General features: G+C 37.4%; 1 protein-coding gene across 1 annotated transcript; it reads left to right on the top strand.

The window, feature by feature from the left end:
• The first annotated feature begins 173 nt into the window (after positions 1-173).
• On the top strand, positions 174-27,870 carry LOC141391482 (beta-mannosidase-like). The gene is made up of 11 exons (XM_073964359.1): positions 174-572; positions 14,209-14,352; positions 14,415-14,919; positions 14,984-15,071; positions 15,128-15,302; positions 19,531-19,819; positions 19,877-20,187; positions 20,254-20,672; positions 26,774-26,980; positions 27,037-27,216; positions 27,281-27,870. The coding sequence occupies exons 1-11, from the start codon at positions 440-442 to the stop codon at positions 27,695-27,697; spliced, it is 2,868 nt and encodes a 955-aa protein (XP_073820460.1). The 5' UTR covers positions 174-439; the 3' UTR covers positions 27,698-27,870.

Genomic DNA, 27,870 nt, shown 5'->3' with positions numbered 1-27,870 from the left:
GTATTTTCAAGAAATTGCATTTCGTTTACCTTCAAAAATTAAAAGCAAAACAATAACCGTTAATCGATTGCTACGACATAACAAATTGAACTGATTGAAGTCTGTTGATAAATTGGTCATATCAGCTCTCAGAAAAAAGCGATATGTCAATAAAACAACAAGCTATAATCAATGAGTTTTAGACACCATTCTGTGGAGAAACTAACTTCTACCAATAACTCTGAACAGTTTTCCTCGAACTCTTTAAACGAACGCAACACAAAAATCCCGGTTTCGCACGTGTTTATATTTTATTACCGAAAAAAGTGATAAGAGCAAAATATAGAATACCACTGGAAAATACCCCAATAAAATATTAGATAACCTATTTTTGGAAATTAATTGCAAAAATGAAAATTTGAAATACAAATCTAAATAATAAAATCACCTAAAAATAATAATGCTTAAATCTGGTGAATCATATGCCTTCGTACTGCTAATATTAGCTGCTCTATTTTCAAGTTCATTGGTAAAATGTGATAAAGTGAAAACGGTCAGTTTAAACAATTGGAATTTAAGCAATGAAAATAAAAGTGAGTTTACAATCTCGTGTTATATTTTTGTTTATCAGAAAAATACGATTGTTAATATTAATAATGACATGATATACTGTTAAATAAATTACAAATATTTTATAAATTATTATAAAGTGTTCACTATTATCTGGAATTAATGTGGTATTAAATTATAAATTATTATTATCAAGAAGAAACAGAATAAATTCGCTGACGCTACATCGATTATATTATACCCTACACCTGGTTTTTTATTAGCATTCTATAAAAAATCATCATAAATCAAATAAAGTTCTTCCAAAAAGCGTATATAATACATATAATGTTATAACATGGAAAAAATAATTGAAAACGTTTAAACTACAACCGATAAAGGTGAAAAATAATAAAAAAAAAAGTTCGGAAAATCAATGAAATTTAAAAGAAAATATACAACTTAATCAGTGAAACTATTAAAAACTAATTTGAATAAAACAATATTGGGGTCAATATTTGAAATCATCAAATAAGAACTTCAAACTTGCTTCGGAAAATTCAACAATTTTATAATGTACTAGTATATTGCCGGAATATCGTTCTATAGAAATTTCGTGGCCATCTAAAAAATGACTACTTTTATTGTGTTTTATTATTTCTGAACGGATTTCGATAATTTTATTATGTGCTGCAAATGACTATTTATTCCTATCGCTGGTGTAGTGTTCAAATGTTATAATTTAACACATTCGACCGGGCCGAACTTTGTATGGAACTATGGAATTACGAGTTGTATGGAATTAGAAATTGAGTTTCCTATATATGAAGTGGAATATGCTAATTGAAGAATATCACTTTCTTGTAAGCAAGTTCTAATTCCAATGAGACCTCCCTGTTCCTTCATATTGGGTATATACCATATACCTTTGTCTTTAGTTTACCAATTATATTCAGTAATTTGGTACAAGAATAAATTTCATCAACCGATTTTGTTTTGGACATAAAATTTATTAGTATGTATCTTCTTTTCGTACTTTTACTAAGCGATATTTCTAGCACATTTCACATTTCAAATTCTACTAACGACTTGGAATCGCAAAAAATATTTTGCCAACATGCTTTATTTGCACATCAAAAGACGACTCTTTGTTAAACTAAGTAAAATTAGCGTCAGTCGAAATGAAAAGTATCTTATATTGCTAAATTCTAAGCAGCCGTTATGCTCTATCCTCTGCTTCGTTGTTTCCAAACGACATCTTTTCAGTCGCAAAGTCGAAAAGTTTCTTGTGTTAACCGTATTTTGACTTACATCAAACTGAATTGATCGAGATCCAATATTATTAATGGCTTTATACATGTATGTAATCAGTTGCACCTTATAAATGCCATGAATAGGCAATATATTTTTTGAAATGTGACTATATAGTTCACAGGTAGGGTATAATATAGGCAAATTAAATACAGCCTTAAGCGCTTTATTCTGTGTTCTTTGTAGCAATTTCAAATGAACCGTGTTTCTATGGGCGTATACTAGTGCCATGTAGTTAAAATGACTTTGAATCAATGAATTGTACAAGAGAAGTTTAGTTCTGACATCAAATTTGTGTTTAAATTTATGCAAAATTCCTATGGCAGGAGCTACCTTACTTCTCAACTCGTCGATATGGGTATCCCAAGATAAATTATGTTGTAGATGAATGCCTAGATATTTTACCGATATTTTACCCATTTTGACCAATACTATTGTGAATTGCAACAATAAATATTGTTACTTCTAACCAAAACTATTGTAAGTTTTAACAATATTTATTGTCCAATTTTTGAAACAGAACAAATAAAGAGCCATTGGAAAAAATATATTGAAGAATTGTTTACAGATGAAAGCCGATCCAACAACGAAAATGTTAATATCAATATTGCTGGAAATCCGATAACGGAGTCTGAAGTGGAGCATGCAATTATAACGCTGAAGGACAAAAAATCAACAGGACCTGATGAAATACCTTCCGAAGTGTTGAAGCTAATAGAAGGACGCAATATACAAATATTAGTAAAACTCTTTAATAATGTATATGATACAGGCCAGTACCCACATGACTGGTTATTATCGACCTTTATAGCAATACCGAAGAAGATGCATGCAAGGAATTGCAGTGAGTACAGACTGATTAGCCTCATGTGCCACATCCTAAAAATTTTTTTAAGAATAATACACAAAAGAATATACCCCATATGTGAAAAGGCTATGGGAGAACCACAATTTGGATTCAAAGAGGGCATGGGGACGAGAGAGGCTTTACTCTCCATGCAGATACTGGTGCAGAAGTGCAGAGATGTGCAGAAAGATGTTTTCCTTTGCTTCATAGATTATGAAAAGGCTTTTGACACAGTCCAACACGATAAGCTAATAGATATATTGAAAGATATTGGAGTTGGGGAGAAGGAAATAAGATGCATTAAAAACTTATACTGGAGTCAAACTGCACGGATTGAGATAAATGGCGAAACTACGGACGAAATTATTATATCAAAAGGAGTAAGACAGGGGTGCTTATTGTCTCCTATGCTTTTCAACATCTATTCCCAAAAAATATTTAATGAAGCCGTGGAAAATGAAAGAATAGGTATACAAATACATGGACGAACAATAAATAATATACGATATGCAGATGATACCGTAATAGTAGCTAGCAGTCTACCTGGTTTACAAAGGCTCGTAGATAAACTTACAAGGGTGAGCGAAGCAAATGGCCTAAAAATAAACATTAAAAAAACAAAATACATGGTTGTGAGTAAGAAAAATGACCATTATCACACCACACTAAAAATTAATAATAAAAATCTTGAGCGAGTCACTAATTTCACATACCTTGGAGTATTGTTAAATGAAAAATGGGACTCTTCCAAGGAAATCAAACGTCGTATAGAGATGGCTAGAGATGCATTTTTCAAATACAAAACAGTCTTTACAAATCACGATATTAGCCTCTCAACAAAAGTCAGATTCGTGAAATGCTATATCTGGTCCGTACTACTTTACGCAGTTGAGACATGGACCATCAAAATTGCAGATGAGAAAAAACTTGAATCCTTCGAGATATGGGTCTACCGAAGGATTTTAAAGATACCATGGACTGATCATGTAACAAACCAGGACGTTTTACGCAGAATGGGTTTAGATAGACAATTGCTGCGACATGCCAAAGCTCGGAAAATTGCATATTTGGGACATCTGATGCGAAATGAAAAGTATAAACTCCTGCAAACCATCATAAAGGGCAATGTAGAAGGAAAAAGAGGAAGAGGCAGGAGAGAATTGAACTGGCTGAAAAACATACAAGATTGGACAGGCTGCCATGATGAAAGAAGCATGATTTCGGCGGCAAAAAATAGAGAGCTGTTTATGCCTGTATAATATAAAATAAAATAGCATAACACATTTATAATAATATTGTATGATCGCTTATATCCGGATAACGGATTTGCAAATAAAGAAGAAGAAGATTGTCCATTTTGACCAAAACTATTATAAATTCTAACAATAAATAGTGTTACTTCTGATCAAAACTATTGTAAGTTCTAACGCTATTTATTGTCCATATTGACCAAAATTATTGTGATTTGCGAGAATAAAGATTATTACTTCTTACCAAAACTATTGTAGGTTCTAACAATATTTATTGTTCATTTTGACCAAAACTATTGTGAATTGCAACAACAAATATTGTTACATCTGACCAAAACTATCGTAATTACATGTTTGGTCCAATACGTTATTGTGTCAAAGTGACAATACATATTTATATTTAGAACACATAATATAGCTCAGTGTAACAATAACGATTGTTGGATTGACAATACTACATAAGGAATCCAACAATATGCTAACAATATAAATTTTACTCTTGGGATATTTTTGGATCAAACATATTTTTTCTGCGTGTAGTTAAAATTGTGTAGAAGCGTGATATGGAGGTTATACCAAAATAAGGACATATCGCGCAATTTAAAAAAAAGTTTTCTTGGATCCTTAAATACCTAACTACAGCTATTATTGTGTGAAAAATTAACTAAAATCAAAAATCAAAATAGAAATCGGGATGTGGACAATATATCAACATGTGCACCCATGTATGTCAACAGTTTTTCGTGGAGTTTTCTACCCATTGCACTATAGGTAACCTGGGCAGGTTTTTAGGCAAAAAATAGTTTTTTTGCACTTTTATTAACGAGAGTTTTATAATTTGATTTGAGGAAAGAACATGTCAAAGTATAGTGATATGCAATTTGTTTTCAAAAATGTTCAACATTCGCTGTATAATTCGAAGTCAAAGTCAAAACTTCGAAGGAAAAATAAAAAATTTTAAAAATATTAAAATTTAGGGCAGAAATTAAACGCAATTTGTTAGAGTTTGGTGATAATCAAATACATAGATATGATATTCAGTGCAATGGTAGCGGCCCAGAAAAAATTTGCCTCCAAAGAGGCAGTTAAATGATATGTACAAGTGATCTGGAAGTGCATCAAATTATGCATTTTCACTCATGATTTTTACAAGAGCGTGACTACGGAAAGTTGCACTCCATTGCACTGCATTTTAACTGACCCTTTGGCACTGCATTTTAACTGACCCTCTGGCATTGCATTTTAACTAACCCTTTGGGGTAGAATAGGAGGCAGTCCAAAGCACGTGTTTTGATACAGGCATTCTGCAGAAATTGTGCAAGCCATTACAAAATATGTCAGAAGAAATAAAATGCATTATTTGTGTAAAACAAAAATATTAAGAACTTTATTACATTAACACAAATTATGAAAATTCTCCATTGAATTCAATCGCAAACATGCGTGTTTCCTCCGCTCTCCATTTGTTCCAAGCTGAACAGTTTTTGTTTCATTTGCTAAATGGGTTGTCTTCCCATCACCCGTTAAGATTTCGACATGTACTCCAACAGCACTCCATTCAGAAATTTTCTTCTCGTGAGTTACCGGAAAAATGTTCACAAATGAAATATTATTCAGTTTGTATTAACAAATGTTAACACGCTTATCTCTTTTTGGAAAATCTATTCCGCTGCCTGTAGAGATGTACAAACTGATTTATGTACATGTAGGGATCTCTAACAACTGCTAATAATATGTAGCGAACGGAGTGCCTTTTTCACGACTCCGTTTGCACTGCATTCGGATGCTGTTAAATTGTGAGGAATTGGAGTGCCTTTTTCACGACTCCGCTGAACTGCATCCGGATGTTGTTAAAATGTGACAAGTGGATGTGATTCTTTGAATTGCATCCAAATGCAGTTAAAATGTGAGGACTGGAGTGCCTTTTTCACGACTCCGTTTGAACTACATCAAAACATGCCGTGACAGAACTAGTCCACATTGCACTACTTCCAATTTATTTTGCTGGGGGTATGTACTTTCTGTTTTAAGATATAATTTTCTTCAAAATGTTTGTTACAGAGGAAAAATTAGTCATATAGGACGCAACCTAAGATTTTTTTCTTTTTACAAAAGTATAGTTTTATTTTATTGACTTTTACAAAATTTTCCAACTTTGTATGAAATTCTGACAACGGGAATATCTTCAGAAAAGGATTTTGAATCAACTACATAATATGCCAAGGTTGCGATTTGTTGCGTTTTTTAAGTTATATCACTTTTTTGAAAGTGTCCTCCATGTAGAAAAAAATATTTTTTTTTAATTTTTGATTTGGTGAAGAAAATATTAAGCACATTAAAAACATTTTCTTTGAAGAAATATTCACCATGGGTTGTAAAAATGTATAGAGGTGTCGTGGTTAACATGTTTGTTAATTATATCTGTAATACGTTCTAACTAGGGATAATGATTGCGCGGCTTCTTTGGTCCTTTTAAAAAAATAATATTTATAAAGATCTCTTCGCGAATCAATATTTTGAACATATCGATGTTTACAAAAATCTTTTGGTGGATCAATATCTTAGTTCATTATAACCTTTTTATACCCTCAACATTTATGCTAACGATGGTATATACACTTTCATACGGGCAAAATGTGCCTCATCGAATAGCCTCAATAGCCTGAAAGTTGCAAAAAAACCCCCTATGACACCGTGTGAGGTGGTTGGAGCGCAAGATAACTCTAGAACAGATCTGCCGATGCGGTCCAAAATTTGGCCTTAGTAATATTTTGTCCAAACATATTTTAAGTTTGAAGATAAGCCATATCGGTCCAATCCTTCATGTACCTCCCCCACAGAAGTTCAAAAATGTTCGGAAAATTTGTTCATACGGTAACTCTTGAAGGGAGTGGCCGAAGTGGTTCATACTTTACACATCCTAATATATCTACTAGATATAGATCATATATATGGAATATATTTGTCCAATCCATCCGGTACCTCCCACACAAAATTTCGGATAAGTTTACTTTAAGACCTGCTATCGAATCACTTTGTTGAAGCAACTTACATTCGCTGCCTCAATTACGATGGTAAACGTTTTTTCAGGGCAAATCCATACTTCTTGAGCAAACATCCCGAAAGGTGTAAAAACCTCCTATGACACCATATGTAGTGGCTGAAGATCCACTTCCAGAATGGTCAATGTAGATCCATTACTTTTAGTATCTCCTCCGCAAAACTTTTGATCTCTAATCCTAATGAACATTTTTGTCGGTTCAAATTCCCAAAATTTTTATAAACCCCTATGAAATTGCTTCAATATATACAGGCTGAGGGTATATCTCTGTGGTTTTAACCTCGTTCATTGGGTTGGAATGAATAAAATACACAGAAAAAAAATCCACCCTGAAAATTTTGATTAAAAGCTTTATCACCATATTTTTGTCGAATGGCGAGAAAATATTACGAATATATAGGGAACATGTTTATCAAACATGAAAATGTTACTAGAAAGCGATCAATAAACGATTTCAAACAAATAATTTATTGAAATTTGTTTATGGTTATTAATAAATTTCTGTAGTTAAAATGGTTTTCAACGTTTGTCGCATGTTTTCGCTCTCAAGAGCGAGAGAAACAACAACATTAGGGCATAAAGAGAGCGCTACAACAATGTGATGTGTTTTTTTTCTTGAGATGTGAGTATTGTTGCTATGTATATTTCAAAGCATGGTCATGGAATGAAGGGATGGAGCGTTTGTGTGGCATTTGGCTTGTTTATTTATTTGTGCTCGGGTGAAGGCTTGTATGTAAGTTTGTTACTGTTTTTGTTGCTGATTTTTATGAACCTAACAAACGAAGAGGGAAAGAAAAAAAAAACGGTACGAGTTCTCATGTTTTGTTCTGTTTGTGGTTATGAAAGGCAGATAACATTTTTTAACCGTCAGTTTGGTATTTTTGGCAGTCTCTTTAAATCAGTCGTTCTGTGTGGATCGGTAGTGCAGAAACAAATCAATGTTTGTGTGTTTTCTTAAAGTAAAGGTGCCTTTCAAGTAAATTAAATGCCCAATACATTTTATAATTGAATTCACGAATATGAAAAAGGATAATAAGAATATTTTATTGGACAAAGAAGCAACCGCATGTGATATTGGTAATAACATCAAAACATTTTATATATTTGAAATATATATGGATGTACTATTTCTCACATTACAGATACCCATTTTCCGCTGATGATTTTCAAGGTGGCAGAAGAATGTGTTTTATTTCACAACGTTCAATAATGATCCCTGTATTTTATATTTAAAAGTGATTTTTTTTTTTCTTTTATTAAAATTAATGTGTGGCACTAAATAATTATGTACTTCTGTTATTAATTATTCCATTCCGTTTTTCTTTCTTTCATCTGTTATTTTTTATGTACCTATGCGTCTGGTGTTGCTTTAGTACTTGGCATTTCAAATAAATAAATAACCACGACCATTTATAAATGTGTGTATGTATCTTTTTCTGTGGCGTTTGGGTTTGTATTTAACAAAAAAACGACAAAATAATTGTAAATATGAATATTTTTTTATTGATTGGAAAAAATGCATTCAACAATTTTTTTAATCAAGAAAATATTTTGTTTTTATCAAGCAAAATGTGAAATATTTTGATAAATATTTTTGTCAATATGTGAAATGTTTTATCAGTTCAAAATAAAAAAAAATCGATAAATATTTTAATCAATATTACAATTTTATTTTATCAACATGTATTTTTACTTTGTGATCAAAAAATTTTATCGAATTTTGTCAATATGACAATTTTTTTTATTGCCGGAAAATCGATAAATTTTTGGTTTAATCTTTGAATTTCTTTATCAAATGGCTACAATTTTTTTTTCTGTGTAGGTAAAATAAGAAAAGGGGGTAGGAACAACAAAATTTGTTCGTTATATCCGCCGTTCGTTAAACCCGTGTTTGTCTGTAATATTCTTATTAAAGATTACTTTTAAATATTATTTATTAAAATATTTAAAACAGTGCTTAAATTCGCCGATATCTGCTTGCGTTAAAATCGGCCTGTAAATCCTAACACATTGTAAAAATTTCTACTGGCGGCGTGAACATTTTTGTTCGTTATAATCGTGGTAATTTTAAGAAGTTGAATGTGTGTACATATATTAAGAACACATATTTGGGAACACAAAACTTTGTTTGTTATAAACGTAGTTTCTTATAACCGATTTTCGCTATATCCGAATTCTACTGTGGAATTCTTTGTTTTATCTTACTTTTGCATATAAAGCATTAAAATGTATAAAAAGCCCATAAGTTCACCGCTATTAATTTTTGCCTCAAAAACAGGCCAAATTACCTATAGTGCATTGGGACCTTTAAATGTTCTTAAAATTTTACCACCTTATAAAATACCAACCAAAGGTACCGTTATATGGGGATAGGAGGTGCATAAAACGTCACTAATATTTCTTAGACGGACGGACATTATTTAATCGACTTTGAATTGTATGTTGGTCAAGAATTTATACTTCCCACTAAAAATTCGGATCCCTTTGTAATGTAAACTAGGTACTTTCTGCATTACCTGTAAGCTGAAAAATAATAAAACTACTTACTTTACTCCTTACTAAGTAATGAGTACAGTGGCACAAAGCGTGTGTGTCTGTCCGACTACAAATTCGAGGGTTGTGTGTTCAACGCTCACCGTCGGAACGCAAGTTTTCTGTTTACCAAATAACGAACTGTGCACCACATAAAGGCGTTTTAACAACCCTCAATATTCGTACGCCTTGCAAAGTGTGTGCGTGATCCCAAATCCAGTAGAAAGTAAAATCAAACAAAATAGAAATACTATCCACTATGTTGTACCGACGCACCGGCAAGATACTGGCTCCTTTTGTATATGGTCCACTGAAAACATGAGAAGACGCCATGTTGTAGTTCTCAGGGCTGGATTTTAGAAAATTTTAGTGAAAATGTACCTTTGTTAATCTCCGAGTCCGAACGGCGTGTCTAAGACACCACTTGTAGAGAAGTTGTACAAGGCTGAAATACTCAGAAAATGTCTCCAACATTACTGAGGGGTATTTTGCCACTGTTGAAAGTGTTTGATGTTGACTGGCCGGGGAATCGAACCCACGAACTTCAGCGTGCAAGGCGGGTGTGCATACCATTGCACCACGGTGGCACCCAAAAACTTTAGAGATAAGCGTTTAAAAAAACATAAAAACTGTCGTTTTAGGCCGTTTATTGTACAAGCTATCGAATGTTACTCCAAGGACTTTGGGGTAATTGACGATCGGAATTACTGACCCATCGAAGTGCACATTCGGGTGGTGCTTCATCTCCGTAGTTCATGTGGTGAACAGTGTGCCTGGTAACTAGGAACAGTGGCGAATAACGAGGGACATAGCGATTAATCAACGGGATATAAGCAAATCTGAAACGTATCCATTCACGGTATCCTTTGGACCTCACCGATACCGAAGTTTCGTACAGATTTCTGAACGACTTCGGAATAATGTCGTATAAAAATCGGATGTACCTTCTGAATCTTCGTAAAGATTTCTGAACGATTTTGGAATAATGTCGCATGAATATCGAAACAAATTTTTTTCGGACACCTCTTTTTATATTTTTATTATTGATTTTTGTTATGTTCTTATTGGAAGATTGTAGTTTCAAACGAATGATTTTTACTGTTGTTATCATTTTGTAGTTATAGTAGAACAATGTATACATTGTGTACGAATATGTTCAGTCAATCAGCACTAGCTTGAATTATGTTGCATTTATATTTAAAATATTTAAAAATTGTATATGCGAATTTTATAATCAACCATATTGTTTTTCGACAACAAACTAAATTGAAACCAACCACCTTTTGTATATATATATGTATATATATCTAACAGCAAGGAGTTAGATATATAGAAAAGGTTGTTGTGCGAAGGGAAATTTGTTTCCAACATATCGATCCGAATTCGTACCGAAATCGTAAGAAAAACATTGGAATCGAAACGCAATCAGAACGATTTTGCTTCCAAAATTGTTCAGATGTGTCGGACATGCTACTAATTTTTTAATTTGTTTGTAATATTAACTGATATTGGGCAAATGTTAAAAATACGTAAAATATTCCACTTATTGATGTAGGGTATAAAATTGACTTCATATGGCCGATATGTATTATTCAGAATCTCTCCGACCCACATTGTCTAAAATGCCATAGCTATACATGCGTCACTTTCAGAACATTCTTCATTGATTCGCAATTATAGACAAGTAAAAATAAAGCCTGGGTATCTAATCAATTCAACAATTGAAAATGTTTAATAACAACTGTTGTGGTTCACTTTTTTCCCCTCAGATAAGATAACAGACGTGAATTTAGCCTACTGTTCTCCACAAAAACAACAACAGAAATTAATAAAACAGATATTCTCCATAACTATAAAGAGAGAATTCGTAGCGAAATGAATTTTGTTTATATCGTTCAAATTGTTGAGTGTGATTTTTGTTTGTTTGGCAATTATGAATGAATTCTCAAGGCAAAATGCCTTGGGGCTTCGAAGGAATTCCATTTTATTCAAGAGGAAAATAACAATTCGATGTATTGCTTTTGTATCCCACGATTAATTTGAGGGGTAGTGGTAAAGATTTCGATTACTGAAGAAACAAATTTCATTTTTAAAAAAGATCACAGTTGTAAGTGGTTTGATTGATTATCCCAAAGTCTCAGGTGCAGAAAAGTTACGGTCTGACTGATGATAAGTTTTAACGGATTTGGAAAGAAGATTACTTAGAGGCTTTGCTGTGTAAATATGTTCGTACGAGTGTTTTCCCGAGAAAGTGGAAATCTGCAAAGTCCTTAGCTAGCTGAAGTTGCCATATAAGGTCAGAAGCAATCAGCGATCTTATTGCGGCAACAGGTCCTGGACTGGCTGGACTTTGTAATATTTTCTCCAAACTTAGTTTAAGTTCGAAGATGGTCCATATCGGTCCACGCCTTCTTCGGCGAAAACGGTGTTGTTTGTGTTCGGGTGTAAATGGGGTGTTCGGCTGCAGATGATCGGCAAGACGATGTATTCGGTATTCGCCTGCAGATGGTCGGGAAGACGATGAATTCGGTGTTAGGCTGCAAATGATCGGAAAGACGATGAATTCGGTGTTAGGCTGCAGATGATCGAGAAGACGATGTATTTGGTGTTCGGCTGCAGACGATCGGGAAGACGATGAATTCGGTGTTCGGCTGCAGGTGATTGGGAAGACGATGTATTCGGTTTTCGGCTGCAGATGATCGGGAGACGATGAATTCGGTGTTCGGCTGCAGATGATCGGGAACACGGCTTCGGGTGTTGATGCTCGGGTATCGGTGTTCGAGAAGACGATATGTACGGCCTTCGGATATTGAGGCGATAAATTCGTCGCTTGGGTGTTAGTCTAGGACTACGGTCTAGTTTCTACAGTGTACTACTATTACTCAAACAGTGGAACAGATGACCCGAAGGCCGCGTAGAACTGAAAAACCCGAAGGTCCAGTGCCGAATGGAACAGATGACTCGGAAGCCCTGTATAACTGAAAAATCCGAAAGTCCAGTGCCGAATTGAACAGATGACCCGAAGGCCATGCAGAACTGAAAACCCCGAAGGTCCAGTGCCGAATGGAACAGATGACCCGAAGGCCCTGAAAACCCCGAAGGTCCAGTGCAATTTATTAGCTACCACAATTTAATTTAGCTTCCAAAAAGTATTCCCAACTCTGTAACACCAAGGTGTACGTTGACGGATTTAGAACAGTCTTTATTCCAACCCGTGTAGCTAACTCCCTGCAGTAGCCAGCTCGCAATCAGCAACCAACTCTGAAATATATGAGTGACTCGAGGCATGAAGTGAATGCGAATTATTCGCCCTAAGCACTGACTACGATGGTTGCAAAAAACACTGGAGTTAAATTTACCAGTGTGTGGCATGTTATACCACTAGTGTCAGGTAGAGACAATGTATGGTGGAGTGTTGCCAATGCGCTGTTTACCCATGACTGTAAGGGGTTTCTTGGTAGTAGTTGTTGTGTTATGTACGTGATCATATTGTCACGTTACATTTCCCCCCCCCCCCCCTCTTCCGGAAGGTATAAGGATTCAAATTTCTTCTTCCTTCTTGACTTTTGTTTCTGTTTCCTTCCCGGTCCTTGGTTTATTCCTCTGCTGTCTTTATCACATTATTGCTCGGGTGCGCATCTTTCTTTCGCCTGGTCAGAGTCTTCGTTAGTTGGTGAAGTTCCAGGAAGCGGTTAATCTGTTCTCCGTGATAAGGTCGCATGCTCGTTGGCATTGAACGAGACGGTTAGGTTCCTCATTTGCAATCAAAGATGATCGTTCGTTGGGTGACGTCGGTGTTTCGGTGACGTGACGGGCAGTTGAACATCCGCTAATGGATTGTAGATTCGTTCCCTGCCGTTTGATTAGCCCTTTCTTCCATCGACGTTCGGTTTTACGATGAAGAAGTTAATTGTGGGCTAAGTCGCAATGGGGTCGTCTGTGCTCTGGAGTTGTTGTAATGCCGCTGGCTCCTTGGGCTACAGAGGTTCCTGTCCCTGTCCCTGGCGACGTCGACGTTCGTATCGTCCCGGCATTGGCAGTTCCTTGTTAGTATATCCTCCTTGCCACAATACGAACAGAAGATCTTTAACCTGGCACTGCATTGGAAACGAGTGTGTCCCTTTCGCCAGCAATGCGTTGAACGGTGATAGCCTTCGGTCCGATGAACAAGCATGTGCTAGGTATGTGGACGCTCGGTACAGACTTCATCCCTATTTAAGAGCTCGAAGTCGTTCGTGAGTGGCATTAGCTCTTCCAAGGTCTGGAAATCGAATCGGCGGATGTTGTGGCGATATTCGGTGCGGAGACCATCGTAGATTCAGTCGAGCTGATCCATTGCTCGGAGGGTGGGATGTTTTTTCGCCATGGTCAAAATTTGCAGGATAAAGTCTTTCGCCTTTTCTCGGTTATTTTGTAGGTAGTTGTAAAAGCAATGCTCTAATTGTGCTAGATATCGCTTGGACAGGAAGAACTTCTCGGCTTCCCTCCGAAAAGTGCTCCAAGTCCCGATATCATATTTTTCACTTTGTACCATTTCATGGCATTACCCTCGAGGATGATGGGTAGGGTGGACACTAAACTGTCGTTGGGTATCCCATAGCACTCGGCCAATTCCCCAATGGCCCCTCACAGAACGACTGTCCAATACACATTTGAAAACCATTTTATTTTTCTTTCAGCTATCAACTTAAATGGCCTAAAATCACCCATTGGAGTATACACTGCCCTCAAAGATCTCTATGGCGATGTTTTGAATTCGAAAAACGATGAAGCTCTACGCTGGATTGCAAAGGAATCGTGGACATTTTCAACAACGTTCAGTGGTAAGTTTCGACTCGATCACAATGAAATCTAAAAATATTTCTAATTCCAATTTTTATTTCAGCCAGTCTTGACGTGAACACAAAACTTAATCTGACATTCCATGGCATTGACACAGTTTCAACGATACGTTTGAATAATAAAATCCTCGGCACCACAGATAATATGTTTGTACGCTATTCCTACGAAATAACATCTCTACTGCAGACGGATAATGTTTTGGAAATTGAAATACAATCACCTTTGCTGGTGGCTAAACAGCGGGCAGATGACTTAATGGCCCAGGGTATTAATACACCACCCAATTGTCCGCATGTTCGTGAGAATGGAGAATGTCATCGTAATATGTTGAGAAAAATGCAGATGAGTTTTGGTGGCGATTGGAATTTGGCAGCACCCTCTATTGGTCTGTGGAAACCGGTTGAATTGGAATACTACGAAGTTGCCATAATGCGGGATGTAGATGTGGCTATACGTCGCAATGACACCCATTGGACGTTGGATATTCGGGTATTTTTGACCACCGGTGTGAGGCAGAATTTCTATGCTGAGTTGCAGTTTATTGCAGCGTAAGACGAATCGAAGTTCAAAAAACAAGTAGAATAAATATTGAAATTAATGAAATATTTGTAGTGAACTATTAGATCAACCCTTGACCCTGAATAGGCGTATGATTCTCTATAACTCTCCCAAAATTGAATTTCAAGTGCATATTCCCAAGGTAAGACGGATAATGGAACTTTACTTCTTTTTACTGATTATGCATTTTTTTTGCAGAATAAAGTTACATTATGGTGGCCCAATGGTTATGGAGAACAAAAACTATATCCCCTGTACTTTGTGGCTCAATGCTATACGGAAATCAATGGTCCTAAACTCAGATCGAAAACAAAATCTCAGAAAACTCTCAATATTGGGTTTCGTACAATTGAACTTGAGGAGGATTTAGATGGTAAGTAAATGTTAAAGATAAATTAAAGGGATTTAAAGATAAGCATTAAATGCGGTGTGCAGCGGAGAAATTTGTTTAAATCGAGAACATCCAATTGATAAATCAGAACTCTATAAAGTCTAAAAAATGTTACATACATAACACTACGTAGTTGAAATAAGGGGTAAAAGATGCCAAACAACGGTCGTGATAGGCTTTAATATGGTAAAGTCAGGACTTTCCTTCGGTCTCTTAAATCTCAAGTCAAATTGCTTTTTCCGTGATTTCACTTGGAGTACTACCTTTAACACCAGTTTGAAATAGTTAGCGAACATGCTCCGCGCTCCTTGAGAACTCCAAAAATCAAACCATGGACCACAAATTTCTTAGGGAAATTTTTGTAGCCCCAATGAGCACTAAAGAAGATAGCGTCCTAAGGCGTAATATGAAAACGTGGGCCTATACCGACAATTATCTGCTGCAATGTTGAATGCCCTCAATGAAGACTAAATACCAAATTTTGGCCATTTCGGACGGTTCCTTTTTATGAAGGCCACATCAAAGCGTACTTCTGTACAGACCAATGCTTTTGCGATGTTTTAGAGAGTTCTTAATTACTGTCTTGGCTACAATTTTGGTCTTTATGTTGGCTCGAAAATCTCAATGGTTTGGCTGTTATATGCCAAGATGTCAAAAAAACGTAGATTAAAACAAATAAAAGTAAAAATCGGGAGGCTCGATTTTCATCGAAGACATTTGGTCCAGTAGAATTCTTTGCTCAGTTCAATCCCAGGAATCAGAAACGCGAAGGGCCTATTAAAGTTTTTTTTTCTTTCCACACAAATCGCCCCGGCCTAATATGTATATTTAAGTCTTTTAATCCGGATTTATTGCTGTGGCGGAATAATAATAACATAATAATCTGCTAAGATATCAACGTTTAACGGCAATAAACTTAATTTAGAACACTTTTTGATGATTTTCCAAAATTAATTTGGCGATTTTTGTTAAATAATAAAAAAAATGTGAGTCATTGCATCAGTTTTCTTCAAAACGAATTTGGGTCCAATCTGAATTTTCATATCTTTATTAATAAAAAATATGCAAAATCCGATGTCTAGTGGTGATGGACTGAATTACATAATCCTGTATCAGCAGTTTTACAGTCTTTGGTATGGTATGCTAAGATGTTGCATACTGTCTGAAGATTATATTATTTCATTTCCAACTTTGATGTATGGAATGAATCTTTTTTGTAGACTTGGGTTTTCGCTTATTAACCACAGATTCGCATTTCCAACGATGAGGTTGAGTCCCCATTTGTTGATCATTGAGGTACTCCTGCCTGGGCGAGTCGTTGCTCGGAAGTCCTGTCATTCACTCCCAATTGAATGAACCTTCAATAACTTGCCACCATGCGACAAGTGACTGCATGATCAGTTTTCAGTTTATCGCAGATAGTTGCGGCATGCGCGGATGACGTGAACATGGTGACCCCTAGAATTTTGGGGCAGTTTGTGGTCGGAATTCTGCTACCATCGACCACGACATTCAACTCTCTTCTAAACTGCGCCGTCCATGTGGTGAATAGAGTGGTAGGTTTAGTGGTTGATATCTGCATATTCCTCTGGTGGAAAAACGTGATAAGATCGGGTAAATAGGAGTTCAGTCCCTCACAGATGTCATCAGGGGAAGGTAATTGACGCCAGGATCGTGCAATCATCTGCATACGTTACGATCTCCATGCCGTCTGGATAGGTCGGAATATAAGAGAGAAAGAGGTTAAACAGTTCCGGAGATATCACCCCTACGTGGGGAACTCCCTTTTTCACTCTAAAATAAATATGTGTGGAGATGGCGTGCAGCGCTTTTGTCGTGCTGTGCTTCTTACAGAGTCCATGATGATGATCGGCAACTGGATAGCTATTTCTGACGCTGGGGAAGACTACGACCTCAAGGGTCCATGCTACGGACGACAAAAGCGAAATCTGCATGTACGATTCACTTTTGCTAACATCCTTGCTGGCTTCAGTAGTGGGAACATCCTCCACATTTTCCAGACGTCAGAATTAATTAACTCTCTAAAACTCAACTAATCAGCTTTCCCATTATTGATAAATGTACGGGTTGCCAGGTGACGTCATTTGTCAGACAAGATTCGGCGAACTGTGACACTCTCCTAATTCTGTCCTCATGGCCGAGCAAAACGTAGAGCGGGACATTAGGCTCGTAACCTATTTATCGGCAGGTCTGTATTGAATAGACTTCTGTTGCGATACCTCCTCGGTACGACGCTGCAACGGCGCGACCTTGATATTCTTCCGACTCATGAAGTCCACTATTTCCACGATCTTACCTCGGAGTCCATTGCAATTAAATTGCAAAAATTATGCATTTTCTGTGATTTGAACAACAACGGCTGGTGTTAAAAGCTGAGTGTGCGGTTACTGTTGAGAGAACTGCGGGGGTGTTTCGTAATCTGGTCCTGAGATTTATGTCACGGACCAACAGAATCCGGAGCAGGCATTCCGGGATATGCTGCTCCCAGAAAAAAAGATATAAATAAAAACATATCGTACCTCTTCAACAAAAGGGTAGAAGATATTCAAGGAAACATCTTCTTGTTGTTGGCCTCGGTACATTGTTGTCAATGATTTTTCTAAAGACAACTGCTGTCGTCGGGGAGAATGTGTTTTTGAAAGCCATCCTACAGTTGTCTCTTGTATCGCCGTATCCTAGCTCTATCAACATTTTTGAAGATCGCCTCTTCTTTGCGTTGAATATCATAAATAATCAGACACATTACTACTGTCCGATGATCAGACTCAAATTCGTGCGTTGCCGTTGGTCCCTTGAAGTTGGTCAAGGTGTTTGCCTCTTCTTAGGACAAAACTAAGCCCATTTACGCCTACGTCCACTTCTTCAACTGTGACGTTCCTGCAAGACGTCCTACAGCTGCCTCCTGTATCGGTGAATCCTGATCCTACTAAAATTATAGAAGATCGCATCCTCTTCGTGTTGAATACCGTTAATACGCAGACACATTTCTACTGTTCAATGATCATACTCAAATTCACAACACTGATCAGGGTGTTCGCAGAAAATATTCGATGAATGATCCTCCAAGAGCATAAGGCCTGTTTGGCTCAAAAGTAGGACATAGGCCTATGTTTGGGTAGCTGTTGAGGAATTGATGCATAATACGTCCTCTCATGTCCATCGTGGTTCCTCACCAGTTTTGATGTTTTGCGTTGAGACCGCATCCAATAATTACTTCTGCTGCAGCGATCAAATTGATGACATCGATGAGATTGGCAGGGTTAATTTCTGCATTCGACCGGAGATACATTGCCTTCCCATATGTATCAATCTACTTTTCGTTCGTTGCTAAATTCAATCATTGATTTCTTATCTATTCCACAGCCGTTCTGAAGAAAGTATCCATCGTTGCTTGGGACTGGTGAATATCCTGAATGTTGCTTGGGACTGGTGAATATCCTGAATGAGACATGTATACTAATCAGTTGCCTGAAGTTCTTGATGTCTTCTTTGTTAGAATGACGCTCAAGATCTGAACTTCCCTTAGGTTTTCACGCAGCCGCTTGCGGTCGTCGGTGAATATTAGGATGTTGGGTGGAGATCTTCCACTACTCATTGCCACAGAATTCTATTCGGGCACCACAGGATTCTATTCTACCGGTATGCACAAAGTTTTGCTCCGACTTCACTGAGATTCGAATTAGTACTCCAATAACAAGTGTAACTGATAATAAATCGATGCCTCTCCGAAAGCTTATGTTCATCCTCTTATAATCTCCTCGGAAATCCTTTACAATATCGCCAAGACCATTGCCGAAAATTTTGCACACTTCAGCAATTTCATTGTTTATATTGATTTTCGATGTTGATGCTGTTGGTGCGGGTCTCAGAACATCTCTTGATGTCTTCTTCTCTGTACTCGTCGCAGAACCTCTACTATCTCCACAACACCTCTGTTTATACTGTGCTCATTACAAAATATCCTATGCCAGCTCACTGCTTCTTGACAAATGGTTTCAGTTTGTCCACATTGCCGCTAGGAGTACTCGAACATAGTTTAACGCTCCCTGTCACTACTAAATGGCATTTCTACGTCAAATTAAAGGACTTTACAATTCTCTTAAATTTAATTAACTGTTGCATGGTCCCGTTAAGATTCAATTCTCTATATCGCCACAAACCCAGTTTTAATAATTAACTTCTTTTGCAGATTATGGACGTAGTTTTTACTTCAAAGTCAACGATCAACCGATATTTGTTAAGGGGGCAAGTTATGTGCCGTCACACATTTTACCCGAGCATTCCTACAAGGAATCGAATTTGGAGCATATCATCAAATCGGCTAAAGAAACACATTTGAACATGATACGTGTGTGGGGTGGAGGTCTCTATGAGTCGGACACTTTCTACAATTTAACCGATTATTATGGTCTGCTGGTGTGGCAGGAAATGGCGTTTTCGAGAGCAACATATCCAATGTCCAATAAAGATTTTGTCGAGTAAATAATAGGTAAATTAATAAATTAATAATAATACCAACTTGAAACTTCTTACAGATCTGTTCGCTTAGAAGTTTACCAAAATTCCAAACGCTTGGCATTCCATCCCAGTTTTGCCATGATTGTAACAAATGATGAAATCGAATTATATTTGACAAAAAATAAAACAGAATTGGGTGAGGATTCCCAACGTTTGGAAGATGAATATCGGCAATTGTTTATGGGAACCATACGTCATGAACTGAATGTTATATCACGCAATGATTTTAATCCTCGGGCGGGGCCAATGATTTCCACACCCTCTATGGGTGTGGAGGAAAGTAAAAAGGATTTATCCATTGAACCACAAAATCCCAATTATGGTGATGGTAAGTCAGAAAATATCCTACAAACTAAAACCCGCTTTAATTTTCCAATGCTCGTTTACTTTTTAGTACACTTTTGGGAAGATGAAAAAGACACCTGGGACCCAGACATATATCCCAGAGCAAGATTTATAACGGAATATGGTTTCCAAAGTCTACCAATTATGGCATCATGGAATCGAACCATGTCTCCGGACGATGATTTAGCTGATATTGCAACACATCGTCAACATGATTCAAAAGGATTTCTGCCCATCATGAAAATGATTACCCGACATTTCCGTTTACCAGTCATGGATTTGGAAGAAAATATTGACAAGTTCATATATTTGAGTCAAATTACACAGGCAATGTCTGTGAAAATTGCCACAGATCTTTTTCGTTCGGAACGTACGCATAAGCGGACTATGGGTGCCATGTATTGGCAGTTGAATGATGCTTGGGTTGCACCCACATGGTCGAGCATTGATTACTTTGGAAATTATAAGGTATTTTTGCCAACCTCTTTTATGATAATATTTTTTTTGTTGGATTCACATTGGCATTTTTGTTGAGATGAATATTACTTATTATTCAGATTAATCGCAGGTATGTTGTGTTAAATACACCGAGAGGGGTTTTTGTGCACTCCACAATTGTATGGAGGTTATATTAAATTTGGTTTACCATTTAAAATACATATATTCATGGTCGTGATAAAATGCTGAGTCGACCTAGACATGTCATTCAAGAGTCCATAGAAATTGATCTAGAACGCTATGTTTTTCGCACCTAAGTGACTGATGTGACTCATGTTTGGGTACAGTCCCCATGAAACGGTAGCTACATAGTTTGGGGACTTAGTTACAATTTTATCTGTACTATATGCAATTTGGCATTTAAGGTTCCCCTTAGTCGCAAGATTTTTCCACCAAAAATTATCTAATACAATTATGTGTAGCTCACACCGTTGTCATGGTTACGACGTTCTGAGGAAGGATCACACCAAAAGTGGAGGTGGGGGATTAGCTCCCCTATTGCACCAGTCTGTTCGATGTAGACCTATCTCGCTTGAGCTTGGCTCTAATTAAGCGTACATGGAATATATGGGTATATCAGTCAAGCGTTGAACAGCCGAGGTAGAGTTGCTGAACGTATATATCCCGCCGATAAGTACCTGTACTCGATGCAGGTTATAATCGCAACATTAGCCCGCTTTCGGAGGGTCATAACGGTCTGGTGTTCGGTGGTCTTTAATGCTCATCATTAGTTGTGACATTCGGTCCTTAGACCAGAGCTTTGCACAGTCAATGATGACGCCCCTACCATAATTAGAGGGGAGTGTAACAGCTTGCCATACATAACCATCCTGTCACCTGGTCTGACAAATGCCGTCACCTGGCAATCTCTCGTTTTTCTTAGATCGGACCCTCACCATTGTCTCCATCAGCAGAGAACCCGATTTCATCACCTCCGAACTTCGCTCTTTCATTAATCATGGGAAAGCTATTTTGAATAGTCTCAGAGAGTTCATGAATCGCCGCTTCAGAGATCTGCCCAACCCTTTTTATGTTCGGGTATCACTTCACACCTCAAGCATTTTGTTCACCTCATTTACGCTTATTTTTCGAGTATTTTATGAACAGTCTAGTTTGTACTTTCTTTTTAAATACCCTAATGAATCTTACCCCCAAGAACTTCGCAAACAATAGGAGTAAATGTGGTGAAAAAAATTCTTGAGGCGTGAAGTGAGAGGTGAAGTGTGTACGTTTCGAGACTAATCACTGTTGAAGCCGATCGAACACCCGAAGTGAGAGCAAACTCCCAGACCCTAACGACCCTAGGGTCAGGGAGCTGATATTGGAAATTAACAGATTGGTCGGTGAGCATAAGCGGAATAAGTGGTTAAATCATTTGAAGAGTTGCAACACTAAAGCCGGAATAAGTGATTTGTGTTCAACAATTAAGTCACATTCGAACCCCTGAAATAATGAAGATAGGACCTCAGTAACGTTTAACGACGTTACACTGACTGATCCGAAAAGGTGCGCAAGTTTTTTTCAATCGACAGTTTGTCGATCACGCCGTTACACTGACTGATCCGAAAAGGTGCGCAAGTTTTTTTCAATCGACAGTTTGTCGATCACGCCCGGTGTGACAGCGCAAACAAAAGAGTATTACGTCGCATTAGATCTCATCCTACCCAGGATAATCCACCACAATTGACAATGTATTATTTTGGGAATGTCATCAGGAACGATAAATCATCCAAAGGGTTAAGTCTTGATGGAGTCTCCATGTTATTGCGGAAACAGCTGGATGAGCCAGGAGTCGAGTATCTCACAAAAGTTCTCAACCTGACGCTAGCCATCCACATCGTTTCCAAAGCCTGGAAAATGTTCAATACAGACCTATCTCGCCAGAAAAGGTGAGGTCCTTGAGGTCCTACCAAGCGTCAGAAGTACTTATCCAAGTGACGATCATCAGTATGGGTTCCGTAAGCAGCTGGAAGTGCCAGGAGTCGAGTATCTCACAAAAGTTCTCAACCTGGCGCTAGTCATCCACATCGTTCCCGAAGCCTGGAAAATTTTCAATACAGACCTATCTCCCCAGCGTCAGAAATAGTTATCCAAGTGACTATCATCACCATGGGTTCCGTAAGCAGCATAGCACGACAACAGCGCTGAACGCCATCTCCACACATATTAGTCGAGGACTCAACCAGAGCTAGCCTTGTTATAGAACAGTGATGGTGGCGCTTGACGTATGGAAAGCCTTCGATAATGTCAAGCACTCCATCTTGGTTGAGGACATCGAGCAGACAACCCTCCGCCCAAGTGGACGCCAGTCCTACGTGGAATTCCGGTACATTAGGTCCAAGTCACATAGGGAGAGATAGGGAGTTCCCCGAAGTTGGGTGATATTTCCCGAACTGGTGAATCGTACAGACTGATTTCGTCGTCCGTAGCAAATACCCTTAAGATCTCCCCCCCGCGTCAGAAATAGTTATGCAGTTGACGATCATCAGCATGGGTTCCGTAAGCAGCAATGCACGACAACAGCGCTGAACGCCATCTCCACACATAGTAGTCGAGGACTCAACCAGAGCAAGCCGTGTGATAGAACAGTGATGGTGGTGCTTGACGTATGAAACGCCTTTGAAGCACTTCATACTGTTTGAGGACATCGAGCAGACAACCCTCCGCCCAAGTGGACGCCAGTCGTACGTGGAATTCCGGTACAATAAGTCTAAGCTTCGTAGAGTGAAACATGGAATTCCACAAGGTTGGCAGATATCTCTGAAACTGTTTAACCTCTACCTCTTCTGCATTGCGCCCTCTCCAGACGGCATTGATATCGTAACGTATGTGGATGATTGTACCATCTTGGCGTCATGTACCTTCCCTGATGTCATTTGTGAAATCCTGAACTCACATTTGATATGCAAATACCCGCAACTAAATCTGCGGCCACATATAACGCGATAGATCGGTCTGTGGTAAGCTATGCGGCGCCAGTATAATCCGCAAATATAATTGCAACGCGATGGAAAAATATTCAAATCTTTCAGAATGCCGCCCTGAGAACTGCAACACGTAGCCTCCTCATGTCTTCATTGGACCATATACATGAGGAGACAAAGATTCTTCCAGTACAGTAACAATACGGCATGCTTTAGTTGCAGTTACCGTGAGAGCTATCCTAAGCACTTTATGGTTGATAAGAACCCCCCCCCCCCCAAGCATGACAGGAGAGATTTTCATGATCTAGAAGGGAAGGTCCAACGTTTCAAGAGAGAACCCCTAGATCAACAATCTTACCAAGCAGATTTAAATAGCATTCACATGGATGCAGTCGCAGATACCATAAACAGCTATCGTGTGAATGTGGTCCTCGGCGAACATCTATTGCAGTTGATGGTGCAGCCGTCTAAATTCATATAGGGCAAGAATCGATGTCACCGTGCAAAACATCTGCCCAGCATGCGGCACAGGCCGCACGATATACTGCACCTTTTAAACTGCTACGCCAGACTTACTCAACTAACTGCAGTAGATCTGTGGTTACAACTCATCGTAGCAGCCACATTCATTGAACTAAAGAGAAAGTGCCAGAGCCAGATTAACCCACTTAATGTTTTGTAAAACGTATAGTTTTCCTGCAATCGGGCCTTCTTTTAAAGTGCCGAATACTTTGGAGGGTAATATAGATGTATTCTAATATGTCAATCCCTTGTTTTCGATTGAGAAAATACTCTTACTATATTCCTAACAAATCCCTGACTTGATGTGAATAGGTGTGTCTTTTTACTTACGAAATGTTGCTGAAACATTTTTATACCCTCCACCATATGGAGGGTATAATTAAATTTGTCATTCCGTTTGTAACACATCGAAATATTCGTCGGAGACCCTATAAAGTATATATATTATTGATCAGCATAAAATTCTATGTCGATTTGACCATGTCCGTCTGTCTGTCTGTTGAAATCGAGATACAGCTCGCAATTTTAAAGATAGAGAGTCAAAATTTGGTACAGAAGTTTTTATTACTTGCAGGATGGTTGGTATTGAAAATGGGATATATTAGTCCACGTTTTGATATAGCCCCCATAGAACGGTACCTCCTGATTTTCGGTATTTTTAAGGTTTTAGCTTCTCTATCCTACCAAAATGACTGAAATTTGGTACGTAGTCTTCTTTAGGTGTATAAAACTTTCCCCCAGAATTTTGTCGGTATCGGTCCATGCCTTCATATAGGCCCCATAGAACGGTACCTCCCGATTTTCAGTATTTTGAACGTTGTGGCCTCAATATTCCACCGAAATGGCTGAAATTTGGTATTTAGACTTCGTTGGGGGTACTCAAACTTACCTCATGGAAAAGGTTGTGTCTTCAATATTCCACCAAAATGGTTGAAATTTGGTATTTAGTCTTCAAAGAAATATGTCTGTACAGGTCCACGCTTTCATATTGCCCCATATCTCACTAAAATTCGTTGGTATAGGTCCACGTTTCTATATTGCCCCCATAGAACGGTACCTCCCGATTTTCGTAATACTGAAGATTGTGACGTCAATATCCAACCGAAATGGCTGAAATTCGTTATTTCGTCTTCCAAGAGTTTTAAAATATTCCAGAAGAGTATTATCAGTATAGGTCCACGTCTTCCTATATCCCCATAGAAGCGTACTTCTTGATTTTCGGTATTTTTTTAAGTTTTAGCTACATTCTCTTACCGAAATATAGGAAATTTAGTATTTAGTCTTCATTGAGCCTAAAAACTTTCCGTCAGATATTTGTCGGTATAGATCGACGTTTTAAAAAAGGCCCCATAGAATAGTGCCTCACATTGTTTCACCGAAATTGCTGAAATTTAGTATTGAGTCTTCTTCATACACGAAAGGGAACTAATTTTTACATTTTACTGCAATACAACTTGTGGTGGAGGGTATAGCAAGTTCGGCGGGGCCGAACTTAACCCCGTTCTTACTTGTTTCAGCTACTTTTCCTTTACACAACTGTCAAAATCTGCAACATTAGTAATAATTATTACTAATTATCACGTAAAATGGCATAGCTAATGTAACATTTATGACTACATTTTTATCGCATATTTAAATTTTTCATCAAAAGTCGAAAAGTACAAAAAAGTAGATTTTTCTGATTTGCTGCGTTTTAGACCAACTTCGTGGATATGCATGTATCAAATGAAGCTTTATAATCAAAAATTTGCGAGGTTTTACGTCAATTTGTGCAACAATTTTTAAACGACCAGTGGCTTTATGTGGTTTAAGTGAAACAATTAACTTACAAACAGTAAATCAAACACCGTTACAACAACAACGGTAACACCATGTAATATTTCCACCCGCTTTTCTGTATTTTCAGAATTTTAGCTAAATTTTTTGACCGAACTATCAGTTATTGAACATTTGTGGTTATCAGTGGTCACAAAACTTCTCCACCGAAAATTGTCAACATAGGTTCATGTTTTGTTACAGTCCCCGTACCTCCCGATTTTCGGTATTTTAAGAATTTTATCAATTGTTTTTACCAAAATAGCGGTAATTGTTATTTGAAGTTCTCAGTGGTCACAAAACTTCTCCAAGCTAATCTTTCAACATAGGTCCACGTTTCGGCATAGCATCCAATACAACGGTACCTTCCGATTTTTGGCATTTTCAAGATATTAGGTACAGTTTTTGACCGAAGTACCTGTAATTTGACATTATAGGTTCACAGTGGTCACAAAACTTCTCCATCGAAAATGATTAAGGTTCATGTTTTGTTATAACGGCATTTTCCTATTTTCGATATTTTGGGAGTTTTACCTACATTTTTTGACCGAACTACCTGTAATTTGACATTATAGATGCACAGTGGTCACAAAACTTCTCCACTAAACATTTTCAGCATAGATCCCTGTTTTAATGTAGCTCCCATATGACGCTAGCTCATGATTTTTAGTATTTTGAGAATTTTAGTTACATTCAGTGCGACATGCACTTGTTAAAATAATGGGTTAGTGAGGGGTTTTGTAGTAGGTACCAATTCCAATCTTGGGGAAATCACTAGATTTCATATCTTTTCTTTTTATCAAATTTCAGGTGCTATGGTATTGGTCGAAACAATTTATGGCTCCTATTTCAATAGCGGCTTTAATTGACAACAAAAACGATCGCATCAATATCACAGTTACCAAAGATGAAGTGGTCGATGATATAGAAAAACCAGAGACATACAATATTACCATACATACATATTTATGGTCTGAATTGTATTTCCGACGTTCCAATGCCATGGAAATATCTGTGGTAAGTACATAACTTTGATACTTCAAGAATTGTTTCAATGGTCTTTACAATTTCAGACTACTAATGGAGTGTATAAACTTTATTTGGAATTAGCACAAGTTTTCAATCAAATATTCACAATAAATAACAGCTTTTTGAGATTCAAATTGGTGAAGGAACATAAAACCATTGCCAGCACCTATGTTTTCCCGGCGAAATTTCATCAAGTTGTGGGAATGACTGATCCTCAGTTGGAGGTGAGTACACGTACAAATATTTATGTTAAATTTTGTATTAACCCTCTAAATCTTTCCTTTTCAGATCCAATACATTTCAGACAATTGCCAGGATAAGAATAGTAAAATTCGGACAATTTACTATAGTTTCACAATTTCAGTTAAAAAGCCTGCCATTTTTGTCTATTTGGAATTATATCATCCCGACATTGAGAAGTATAAATTATCCGATAATGGTTTTGTTTTAACCGAACCAATAAAAATTATCCATGCTGAAATTGAATTGAGAAATGAATATTGCATCACGCTGACAGCGGAACACGTCAAGGTGTATCATCTGAATCAAATGTATGGAAGTTCTTCTTCAGGTGCAACCTACTCAACGACGGAAAGTTCATCGTCTTCAGAAAACACAAATTTCACAGATGATGATGATGTGGTCGTAACGGCTTCTTCTTCTCGAACAACAATAATGGAATCTGAAGAAACCACAACCGAATGATGTTTTGGGTTTGTGAATTTGATCAAAACGAAGCAAAATATGACATACATACTACAAATGCATTATTTATATAACATATTATATGTAAAATTTTGAAATAATTATTTATTAAATCATATTTTCATATTGTGGAGTCTACTTTTTTCAAATAAAGATTATTCGTATTAAATGTA

This window comes from Musca autumnalis, unplaced genomic scaffold (assembly GCF_047663935.1).
Source record: "Musca autumnalis isolate F117 unplaced genomic scaffold, ASM4766393v1 scaffold_1, whole genome shotgun sequence".
In the NCBI taxonomy this organism is placed as follows: domain Eukaryota; kingdom Metazoa; phylum Arthropoda; class Insecta; order Diptera; family Muscidae; genus Musca; species Musca autumnalis.
The sequence above is the reverse complement of the archived record's forward strand: the minus strand, read 5'-3'. Positions and strand labels throughout refer to the sequence as shown.

Excerpts from the sequence above, each read along its gene's own strand:
- LOC141391482 (XM_073964359.1), top strand. The coding sequence starts at position 440 with ATGCTTAAATCTGGTGAATCATATGCCTTCGTACTGCTAATATTAGCT. Across the intron at positions 14,920-14,983 it reads GAGTTGCAGTTTATTGCAGC|TGAACTATTAGATCAACCCT; the intron begins GTAAGACGAATC and ends AAATATTTGTAG. Across the intron at positions 27,217-27,280 it reads TGACTGATCCTCAGTTGGAG|ATCCAATACATTTCAGACAA; the intron begins GTGAGTACACGT and ends TTTCCTTTTCAG.